At 56.2% G+C, this 10,060-nt stretch overlaps 4 protein-coding genes across 4 annotated transcripts in view; 2 read left to right on the top strand and 2 right to left on the bottom strand.

The window, feature by feature from the left end:
* Nucleotides 1-3,316, top strand: part of GUITHDRAFT_103131 (hypothetical protein) — a gene marked incomplete at both ends in the record, with an annotated part of 4,374 nt that extends 1,058 nt beyond the window's left edge. Inside the window, 13 exons of the mRNA XM_005838137.1 lie at nt 287-355; nt 928-980; nt 1,209-1,269; nt 1,406-1,457; nt 1,507-1,544; nt 1,589-1,639; nt 1,838-1,915; nt 2,003-2,083; nt 2,335-2,379; nt 2,433-2,493; nt 2,545-2,594; nt 2,934-3,065; nt 3,239-3,316. Coding sequence (XP_005838194.1) covers nt 287-355; nt 928-980; nt 1,209-1,269; nt 1,406-1,457; nt 1,507-1,544; nt 1,589-1,639; nt 1,838-1,915; nt 2,003-2,083; nt 2,335-2,379; nt 2,433-2,493; nt 2,545-2,594; nt 2,934-3,065; nt 3,239-3,316 — 849 coding nt within the window. The remainder of the gene's footprint in view (nt 1-286; nt 356-927; nt 981-1,208; nt 1,270-1,405; nt 1,458-1,506; nt 1,545-1,588; nt 1,640-1,837; nt 1,916-2,002; nt 2,084-2,334; nt 2,380-2,432; nt 2,494-2,544; nt 2,595-2,933; nt 3,066-3,238) is intronic.
* An 86-nt stretch (nt 3,317-3,402) lies between these two features.
* GUITHDRAFT_103132 (hypothetical protein) lies at nt 3,403-5,611 on the bottom strand (the record flags this gene model as incomplete). The annotated part of the gene is made up of 3 exons (XM_005838138.1): nt 3,403-4,712; nt 4,771-4,960; nt 5,012-5,611. 3 exons carry the CDS (start codon nt 5,609-5,611, stop codon nt 3,403-3,405), a joined length of 2,100 nt encoding a protein of 699 aa, XP_005838195.1.
* A 1,523-nt stretch (nt 5,612-7,134) lies between these two features.
* Nucleotides 7,135-8,566, top strand: GUITHDRAFT_66373 (hypothetical protein; the record flags this gene model as incomplete). Its single annotated transcript, XM_005838139.1, has 6 exons — nt 7,135-7,227; nt 7,479-7,680; nt 7,729-7,977; nt 8,024-8,139; nt 8,187-8,342; nt 8,399-8,566. 6 exons carry the CDS (start codon nt 7,135-7,137, stop codon nt 8,564-8,566), a joined length of 984 nt encoding a protein of 327 aa, XP_005838196.1.
* Nucleotides 8,567-8,755: 189 nt separating this feature from the next.
* Nucleotides 8,756-10,060, bottom strand: part of GUITHDRAFT_161648 (hypothetical protein) — a 3,791-nt gene continuing 2,486 nt past the window's right edge. The window contains exons 6-13 of the mRNA XM_005838140.1: nt 9,506-9,576; nt 9,422-9,445; nt 9,304-9,369; nt 9,191-9,258; nt 9,075-9,143; nt 8,966-9,003; nt 8,902-8,919; nt 8,756-8,826 (exon numbers count right to left, since the gene is read on the bottom strand). Coding sequence (XP_005838197.1) covers nt 8,795-8,826; nt 8,902-8,919; nt 8,966-9,003; nt 9,075-9,143; nt 9,191-9,258; nt 9,304-9,369; nt 9,422-9,445; nt 9,506-9,550 — 360 coding nt within the window. The 5' untranslated portion in view covers nt 9,551-9,576 and the 3' untranslated portion in view covers nt 8,756-8,794. The remainder of the gene's footprint in view (nt 8,827-8,901; nt 8,920-8,965; nt 9,004-9,074; nt 9,144-9,190; nt 9,259-9,303; nt 9,370-9,421; nt 9,446-9,505; nt 9,577-10,060) is intronic.

Raw genomic sequence — 10,060 nt, forward strand, 5'->3', positions numbered from 1 at the left:
CGGCGTCACCCCCTCCGGGCGGCCTGTCGATTGGCTTCCAGAAGCAAGAAAAGCATGGTCTCTCTTTCACTGCGCCTTGTTTCTTTAGAAGATCCTCCTCTCCTCGCCTCGCCTCTCCTCTCCTCTCCTCGCCTCGCCTCTCCTCTCCTCTCCTCTCCTCGCCTCGCCTCGCCTCGCCTCGCCTCGCCTCGCCTCGCCTCGCCTCTCCTCGCCTCCCCTCCCCTCCCCTTCCCAGCCCTCCTCCGCTTCCTTCTGTCTTGTTCTTCCCTCACTCTGCGTCTACCAGGTGTTGTTCGCTCAGGCAGCTCGACAGAACAAGGTCGTCTTTCAGAGTTTCCTTCTCAACTCCGTCAAGGTTATCTCCTGCCTCTTCATACCAAATTTCATTCATCCTCTTGCTCTTGCTCCTGCTCCTTCATTCGTTCCCCCTGTTCCCCTTCCCTCTCCTCTTCCCCTCCCTTCCCTCTCTTGTCTCGCGTGTTATCGTCTCAAGGGTTTGCTGACATGAACTTGTTTTTGTCTCTTTCATTCTCTCTCCTGCCTCCCTTGCGTCTATTCTCTACCCTACCTACACCTGCCCTTCAACCCCTCCTCCTCCTCCTCCTCCTCCTACTCCTACTCCTCCTCCTACTCCTACTCCTCCTCCTCCTCCTCCTCCCCGTGCTTTCCTCCTCTTCTCTTCCAGGCATCAGAGGGCAGACTGAGATGCGTACGGGCCGGGCAGATGGCCACGAGGGTGCTAGCAGAGGAGCCGGGGGGTCGAGGGGCTCGTTTGCCAGTGGAGGAGGAGAAAGTTTTCATAACAGGGATGAAGTCAGGAGGAGAGGAGGAGGAGAAGAACCCTCTGCTGCAGCTCCATGGACGGTGAGCAGGCAGGGAGCGAGGGTGGGAGGGAGGAAGCGGGAGCAAGGTGTGATTGTGGAGCAGGAAGAGGCCAAATCACGTTCCTCCTCTGAAACTGGGGACAGTGTTGTCAAGAGGTGAGAAGAAGAGGATGAGAAGGACGAGGACGAGGACGAGGACGAGGACGAGGACGAGGACGAGGACGAGGACGAGGACGAGGACGAGGAGATAGCTTAGCTTCTTATGTGTCTGTGCCACTTGCAGGTATGAAGTCGATCGGGTTCGAGTGCATGGATCAAGTCGCCAGCCATCCCTTGCGTACTCCTCCTCCTCCCTCCCTCCCTTCTCTTGACGCACGCGCGCAGGGAGATGACGGAGGCTGCGCTGACGAGACTCAAGGCAACGGGCAAGAAGTTCTGCCTCATGGTCGATGCCCTTAGCAAACCTTTGTTTCCTCCTCCTCCTCCTTCTCGTCAAAGTTTTCCATCCTCCTGATGTACACATACGCACACACCCTCCTTCCTTCGTGAGCAGCAGCCGCGACCTGAAGTTTGAGGTTCAGGTCGAGGGATCGCGTATCGATCACGCGCTGCACGGCAACGACGCGGCTGGAGGTCTCGAGCCACGTCGGCAGACTCCAGCTGACCCTTTTTCTTCTTCCAGCTGCCTTTGACACTTTTGCCTACAACGACGCCTTCGAGGTTCGCCCGTTCCCTGGGTTATTTTCCCAGCTCATGCCGCTCAGGCTGTGAACCGTTTCATCGAGGCAGAACGCACCAGCGGGCACGAGATCGAGGTAACCCCTCCCTCCCCTTCCAGTCGCCCGCACACTCCCTCACCTCCTCCCTCCTCAACGTCTCCTCCGCTTCTTCCTCCCTCGCTCGCGCCCCCTCCCTCCTCCTTCCTTCCTTTCCCCTCCTCCTGTCTCCTGCCTCCTTTCCCTCCTTCCTCCCTTTTCTCTCCTCTTCCTCTTCGCATGTTCATGTCTCTGCAGGTCATTTCTGTCGCCGATCACAGCTGCGGCGGCATCACCACGGGCATGCAGACGAACTGGCAGCCGAAGTTTTCGCAGGTAGGGAGGGGCGGGAAAGAGGAAGGAAAGGGAATGAAGGAGAAAAGGAGGAGGAGGAGGAAGAGGAGGAGGAGCTGATTGGTTCAGCCCATCTGCCTGCCAGGAGGCTCCTGCCAAGTTCAGATCGGGACGTCAGCATATGGCACCACCGATGGATGGACGCCGGAGGTGACAATCAGCATCTCCTTTCCCCCCACTCCCTCCCCCCTCCCCTCCCCGTCTCCTCCTCTTACCCCTCCGCATGCCGCTGTCTCCATGTACGACGCCCCACCGTTCTCATCCTCCTACTACTGCCACTTCTCATGCCGCCAGCACTACCATCATCGTTGTCTCTCCTCCTCCTCCTTCTACGTTGATACCTGTTCATCACCAAGCACCTGCTTCCCTCCCACTCCCCTCTCCTCATCGCCTCCTCGCAGGTCCTTGCTCGTGCTCGCATCTCCCTCCCGCAGCTCTCGGCGCAGGTGTGCAGGAGGCTGCAGCGAGTTTGAGGGTGCCATGACGGGAGAGGCGGCAGGTCTGCTGCAACCAAACCCTCAGGAAGTCTTTCCCCTCCGTCCTAGCAAGAATCCAGGACGGTGAGTCGCTTCTGCCCTACACGCCTCCTGCTCATCTTCATCCTCCTCCAGAGCTGGGCATCTCCCCCAGCTCAGAGGACCAGGCGAACTTCCAGCAAGCGGTGAGCACACCCCCAGCTGCAGCCCCTCCTCCTCAACTTCCCCTGCTGCAGATTTCCCAGCTCGCCCACAACTACACGTGCATGGATGACGTGTACACTGTCGTGCCAGGCGAGTTGACCCTTCCCCTTTCCCCGCAATACCCCCTCTCTCAACCCTCCTTTTCTAGCTGGACGCGAGCTGAAGTAGAGCAGGAATGCAACTAGGATCGGCCTGTACGTCGCTCATGCAGCGATACTTGTCGCTGATGGTGCAGAAGGTGCGGCAGCAACTTCTCCCTCCGAATCTTCTCGCCTTCTCACCCTTCTCACCCTCCTCTTTCTCCTCATCCTCCTCCGCAGGCATCCCGAGTTGCCTTCACAACAGCGTCGCACACCTCGGTGGACATCAACGTCTACGCGTCTTGGGACATCCAAGATCGCTTCCGAGGGTCCAACGAGAACGACGAAATAGGAAGGAGGATAATCCGGGAGGTCCGTCGATGTGCTCCTCCCCCCCCCTTTCCTCCTCCTCCTCCTCCTCCTCCTCCTCCTCCTCCTCCTCCTCCTCCTCCTCCTCCTCCTCCTCCTCCTCCTCCTCTCCTTTCTCCCCTCTCCCCGCCCCCTCCTCCCCTTCCCCCTCCTCCTCATCTCTGACTATCCTGCAGGTGCTGGAGCTGGACTCTAGTGTGATGGATCCCATCTCACAGGCACTCGAGGAGTGTCAAGTCCCCGTCGTGCCCTAGGCGGGTTGCGTGCAGTCTTCATCTTCACTTGAGTGTTCATTTCATTCAAGATGACGTGTGCATGGTGTGCTATAGAACATGGCGGCCTAAAACGGCCTCAGCTTCGTTGCCTTCGGTTTGAATGTAAACTTGGAGATCGGGGGGACTGTCTCCTGCTTCACCTCCTCCTCCCCGCCTGTGCCAATGACACTGAGAGGTTCCTTAGAAGGGAGGACGGGAGCTTGCCGCACTGGGGGCAGGGACAACGGAGGGGCATCTGTGCTCCTCGACTCCTCAGCCTCCTCCCGTGTGGCTGCCTCGCTGGCTGCCGCCTCCTCCTGAACCTGAGAGACTGTTGAATGCGATCCCACCGCTCCGAACCCCATCTCAGAGACAGGTTGCGGCTCCACTGCCTGTCTCACGTTGCTCCTCTCGGAGACAGACACGTTGACCTCAGCTTTCTTCCTGCTCCTCCTCTTCTTGATCTCCGACGCCTCCTGCGCCAGCTGCTCCAGCTCGATCGCCTCTCCTTCCTGCGTCTTGCACGTCTCCTGCAGGTGGGCCTCGAGCTCGGGCTTGGGGAATTTGAAGTCTCCCTCCGATCTCTGCGTGCAGCTCTGCTCCTGCTCCTCCCTTGCCCCTCCCTTGCTTCCTTTCCTCAGAATTCTCATCACCCGAACCCCCACAGAAACGAAACTTTCGTCATCCAGGACGCGCCAGAGACCGTTGCTGAGGTCGATCACCAGGGACTTCAAGTTCTCCTTCGACACAGCCTTGTCGAAGCTCAAGAGCGTCTCGAACAGATCACGAGCCTTCACGCCCTTGCTCCCCCCGTTCACCAGCTTTGTGTAGCTCCTCTCAAGGTATTCAGCGAGGCTCTGGTTCCCCTCCTCGGAGGAGGAGGTGCTGTTGATCTCGGGGAAATGCACCTCCTTCACAGATGAGTTGAAGTAGGAGTTCAGAGACATCTGCAGATGTTTGCTCGTCTGACTTGAGTCGGAACTTCCCATCCGCCTTTTGATCTTCTTCAGCTTCTGACTCTGATCCCTTCTGTGCTTCAACTGAACATCGCTGTTTGCATGCTTGTTCCGTCGCACAGCCTTTTCAATCTCCTTATCAACCAGTTGGATTGTTTGCAAGGCTTTGCGGAATTGTTGCTTTTGCTGCTTCTTCCCCTCCTCTCGTTGCCTCAGAAATTTCTCCATGTGCTTCACCGCAACGTCCTGCTGAAAGGTGCGGTATGCTTCTCTGCTCTGAACTTCTTCCTGCATCAAGACCGATGCAGACTCGGCCTCTTCTTTCTTGGTGGTGATGAGCTCGAGAAGCTCGCTCCTCTTCTTCACAGTCTTTTCTTTGATTTCCTGTACGTTCTTGCGGACCTTGACCACCTCAGCTTCCTTCTCCTGCACGTTCGTCACTATGATCAGACTGCAACGACACTTGCAGGGAAACTGAACTTTCTTCGCCTTGACCACCTTTACTCTTCTCGATGTAACTTGCTATGTCCTCCTCCCTGGCCTTGATCGCTTGTTTGTGCAGCCTCGCCATCTCTCTGGCTCGCTCTCGATACTTCTCATTGACCCTCCTCCAATCCTCCTCCTTCTTCTTCTCAACTTCCAGGGCTTGCTTTCTGGTCTCCAAGACTCGTATCTCAGCATCTCTCAACTGCAACTGAGTCAGCACAGTGCCATCATCAAGTGATCATAAGAACGGAACCTGTTGAAACCTTGCGTTCTGCCCAGCTCTGGTTGACTCCATAGTTTCATTCTCGATTGATGCTCTTTCAAAGATATCGAAGACCCCCTGCAGCACATCCTCCACCAATGATAGTGCCATCTGGTGGACTGCAACCTTGTAGATCTTCTTCTGCATGGATCCCTCCACCATCCATGTTGACTGAATCATCCGCAATTGCTCCATGACCACATGCCGTTTCTCTGTATCGTCCAACTTATGAAACTTCTCATCAACGACCAAGGGCTGATATGCTTTCTCTTGTTGCTTCTCCTCTGTGTCTGATTCAAACTCCTCATCATAGTCATATTGGTCTCGGTTCGACGATATTTGATGGAACGCAAGACCCTCATGCATGTCATGCTGCGATCCTCTGTCGCTGTCCGACACGCTCTCAAAGTCGTCTTCGAATTCTTCCTCTTCTTCTTCCGCTTCCTCTTCAGCCTCCTCCTCCTCTTCCTCCTCCTCTTCCTCCTCCTCTTCCTCCTCCTCTTCCTCTCCTCCCATCTTTCCCTCGTGCTCCATGCGCTCAGCCTCTGCCAGCAGCTGCTCCACCTCCTCCATCGTCCCCCCGGCTGCCATACCGGCAGCACCCACAATCCCCCACCCCACCTCCTTCTCCTGTGTGACTCGGAAATATGACCCTACTTTGTAAATTGGAACCCCCATATTCCCTGTGACTATACCCCTATTTTACCTTCGAAATGTAACCCCCGACTACAGACTACCCCTCACGTATTTATGAACCCCCCGGCATTACAGTCCCAGAAGGTTCCCTTGGCAGTTGGAACCTGTGTGGCCCTCATCCCTCCCATGACCTCCAATACTGACTTCCGAATCTGACTCCAATGAAATCCGAGTCGGCCAGTGACTTCAATAAAGTCCTGCGGCAGGTCCGAGGCCGCTTCAGTCACTGAGTACTACCGTACGGAAGTGCCAGGACTTGAAGCGCGGCAGCACCGTGAGTGGGCCGGGGGGGTGCAGCCGGGGGGCACTGGCCTGACCAGTGACGCACTGCCGCCGCGCAACTTGAGGCGAACTTGTTAGGCGCCCGCAGCCTGTTTGAGGCCGCTTAGCCCGGCGGTAGCCTCCGGCCGCTCAGCTAGCCCCCCGGCCCGGCCCAGGCCCCCGGTACTACGGAGTACCGTGTGCTAGGCGACGCGGCGCCCCCCCCGCCGCCCCCCCCGGCGCCCCCCCGCCCGGTCTGAGTCACGGAGTCCCGGCCGGGCCCCGGAGGGTGCGGCGGCACGGTGGCTGCTTCTTTACTCAAAGTTAAGTTAAAAATCAGTACGAGGACAATCAGGAGAGTCGAGGACCTTCAAGCGGCAGCGGCTTCCGAAGACCGGTCGGACCGGATCATCGGATGTAGTTCCCGGAGTTGGCCGGTCACTGAGAGTTTTTACTTTTGCGACTCTTGTCGATACCTAAGGGCTTCCGAATCCCGCCATTCTGCCCCTCGTCACCCTACCCCCTAAGAGATCTTTTATAAACCCCCTACCCCTTACAGAACATGTAAGGGGTAGCCCTTTTCCCACCTCCTTTACCCCCTTGAATGTCCGTACCCCCTTTCACGGAAGCTATGGAAGTCTCGTTTAACATGGTACAGAATCCCTGTGAAAACGTCAGTGGTACTTTAAGCTGAGAGTTTTGCATACTAAAGAATATTTAGTAATTTATTTGGTACAGATAAAACGTTTTATTCATAAATATACTATATTTTTAAGGATTATTAAAAATCTTTTAAATTTCCCGCCCAGCCACTCCACTCCCAAGGACCCCATTCTTTCCCATTCAAAACTACCCCACCCATCAACCTGAACGCCACCCCCTTTTGTAAGCACCTACCATCCAATTACGTTACACCCACCCTCTTTTAGGTGGCATGAGCAGGTGTAATACAATTACCCCCACCCACTATTTTTACTGAAATTACCCCACCCCTTTTCGCTCTCAGCAGTGACATCTTGCCGTCAGAGTCCCAAGCTCCTCATCCACTACCTCACCCAGGAAATTGTGCCATGACCCCTACCCTGGTTTTATGTACCCCACCCCCGTGTGGATGCCCTTCTTTAAGGCCCTCCAGCCCTCTCCATTCTACAGTCGCCATGGCAGAGCCGCTCTTGACCCCGAATCCCAACCGTTTCGTCCTCTTTCCCATCAAGTACCATGCTGTCTGGGAGATGTACAAGAAACACGAGGTGATCTCTACCTCCTTCTCTTTTCTGTACCATGTTGTTGCTGTCCCCCAAATGCCATGCACGAATGGGCTGCAGGGCCCATGCACGAGTCGGAGCGAATGTTGCTGCTGTGTTAGCATTTGGATGGCCCTGAAGTGTTCAAAGACATGTTCTTTATATCGTCATGATAAAAAATGTGACAATGGTGTGTGTTGGAGTGTGCGATAAAGATAGTCTGATGCGCGATCCTTACTGGCTCTTGGGGTTTGCAGGCAAGCTTCTGGACTGTGGAGGAGGTCGATCTTTCCCAGGACATGATCCACTGGGAGAAGCTGAATGACAACGAGAAGCACTTCATCAAGCACGTCCTCGCGTTCTTTGCTGCCAGCGACGGCATCGTGCTCGAGAACCTTGCTGGCAACTTCTCCACGGAGATTCAGATCCCTGAGGCTCGCTGCTTCTATGGGTTCCAAAGTGATATGCTGTTGATCCACTCCTGTGCATCTGACTTTGTTGTTCCAGTTGCGATGGAGAACATCCACTCGGAGATGTACAGCCTCTTGATCGACACCTACGTCAGAGACCCAGTTGAGAAGGACAAGCTCTTCAGGGCCATCGAGACCGTGCCAGCTGTGATGAAGAAGGCGGACTGGGCAATCCGGTGGATGGGAGAGAAGTGCTCCTTCGCGAAGCGCCTTGTCGCGTTTGCCGCCGTTGAGGGAATCTTCTTCTCTGGCAGCTTCTGCGCCATCTTCTGGTTGAAGAAGCGAGGTAACGCTCTCAGTGCTTAGCAAGACTTTGTTGACCTTGACCTCAGGTCTGATGCCCGGACTTTGCTTCTCCAACGAGCTCATCAGCCGTGACGAGGGACTGCACACCGACTTTGCTTGCCTCATCTACTCCATGCTGGAGAACAAGCTCTCCACCGAGGAGGTGCGAAGAGTCAAAATCTCGTACCCTCAGTGCTGACCTCGTCGCAGGTTACCCAGATCATCACGGAGGCCGTTGACTGCGAGACTCAGTTCGTTACCGAGGCCTTGCCAGTGGATCTCATCGGAATGAACGCCCAGCTGATGAGCCAGTATATCGAGTTCGTCGCGGACAGGCTGCTCGTCGCTCTTGGACAGCCCAAAGTGGTGAGAAGAGCGTTGCTGATGACAACTGTGCTTGTCATGCTGACTGTTGGTGACAGTACAAAGTTTCCAATCCGTTCGAGTGGATGGACATGATCTCGCTGCAAGGCAAGACCAACTTCTTCGAGAAGAGGGTTGGAGACTACCAGAAGGCAGGAGTGATGTCATCAATCAACAAGGAGACAGGGCAGGGCAACCATTGCTTCAGCCTGGAGCATGACTTCTAAGTACCTGTGCGGCAAGTCCTTTCATTCCTTCTTGATGTATCTTTCTTGTAAATGATTTATGAACTTCGTTGTGATTAAAATACACAAAACGAGACGACAACTCCCTCTTGCCCCCTTGTTGTTATTCTGTTCCATCCTCCCCCCGAGCGCTGACGCATGTGCAATGTCAAGTTCTCAACGACCTTCCGACCTGACATCTCGCCGTTCCTCATGCTCGTGATCGCTATCTCACATGTCGGGTGCAACCGTCCTCTCCACACCTGTCACAGGCTCAACAACCGCACCTGGAGGTCTAGCATGCAGCCGCCCTCATGCCTCCAACTTCTCTCCCTCACATTCAAAGATTTCGTTGCCTGCACGACAGGTTACTAGAGCTCGGCCACACGGCGGCAGACGCACAGTCCCACTTGCTTGCTTCAGGGCAGAACACGTCGTCCCTGACCAGCGTCGTCAAGTCAGTCCGGAGATCGAGGGAGTTGACAAGGAATCTTGACTGCTCCCCTCCTACCTTATCAAGTTAAATCCGTTCACTTCCCTCCTTCCCATGATGATCTCGTTGCCTCTGTGCATGAAGGGCCTGCGGTCTCGGTCATCCAACAAGCTCCTCCTCACTCCCGGCAGCACCCGAGCCCGGCGTACTGGTGCAGAGCAGCTGGAGACACCAGCAGCCCTGTTGCTAGGACGTAGTATGCCTGGCATGCCCCTCATCCCGGCAACAGGGGAGGAGCCAGAGGTACCTGCTCCCCGAGCCTGTTGGTGTAGGCGAGGGCCGTGCTGTCCATGTAGTCGCTGAAGGCCATGACCTGATCATCAGACCTCAGAAGCTGATGCGGGCAGGAGCGCGAGGGCAAGTGCCTTGTCTGACTTCCAGAAGCTCATCTGCGCAAGGAGCAGTCGAGTCACTCCCTCGTGGGCTGGCAGTCAACACAAGAGCCCAACCTGGAAGACTCCCCAGATCCCGATGTACGCGCTTTGCGGGGGCATGACCTCCAGATGCTTCGGAGTGAAACTGCACTGATTCAGCATCTACCGTATTCATCTCTCTCCCTCCTCCCTCCCTCGCACCTACATCCTCCCTCCTCCCTCCTCCCTCCTCCCTCCTCCCTCCTCCCTCCTCCCTCCTCCCTCCTCCCTCCTCCCCTCCTCTCCTCCCTCCTCCCTCCTCCCTCCCCCTCCATCCTCTCCTCACATCCCTCGCAGGTCCATGGGGGAAGCCATCATCATCTTCGAGCGCTGGGCTGCGCTGGTCCAGCAGCTCCTGAACGCGAACAGGGAGGGGACGATGGATTGGACCAGCGTCGCTGCAGAGCTGACGAGCACAGGGAGCGTGCGGCACGGGAGCATGTTCAAGGTAACGGAGTGGACGAAGAAGGGGAGGCAGTAGACTGCAAGCTCATGTTCGAGGAGGAGCTGGGAGGGGAGCTGGTGGGGGAAGGGAGGGCGGTGAGGGTGAGGTGCCTGTCGGCAATCGGGCAGATGCTCTGGAGCGAAGAG

Source organism: Guillardia theta (assembly GCF_000315625.1).
Source record: "Guillardia theta CCMP2712 unplaced genomic scaffold GUITHscaffold_12, whole genome shotgun sequence".
Taxonomy (NCBI): domain Eukaryota; class Cryptophyceae; order Pyrenomonadales; family Geminigeraceae; genus Guillardia; species Guillardia theta.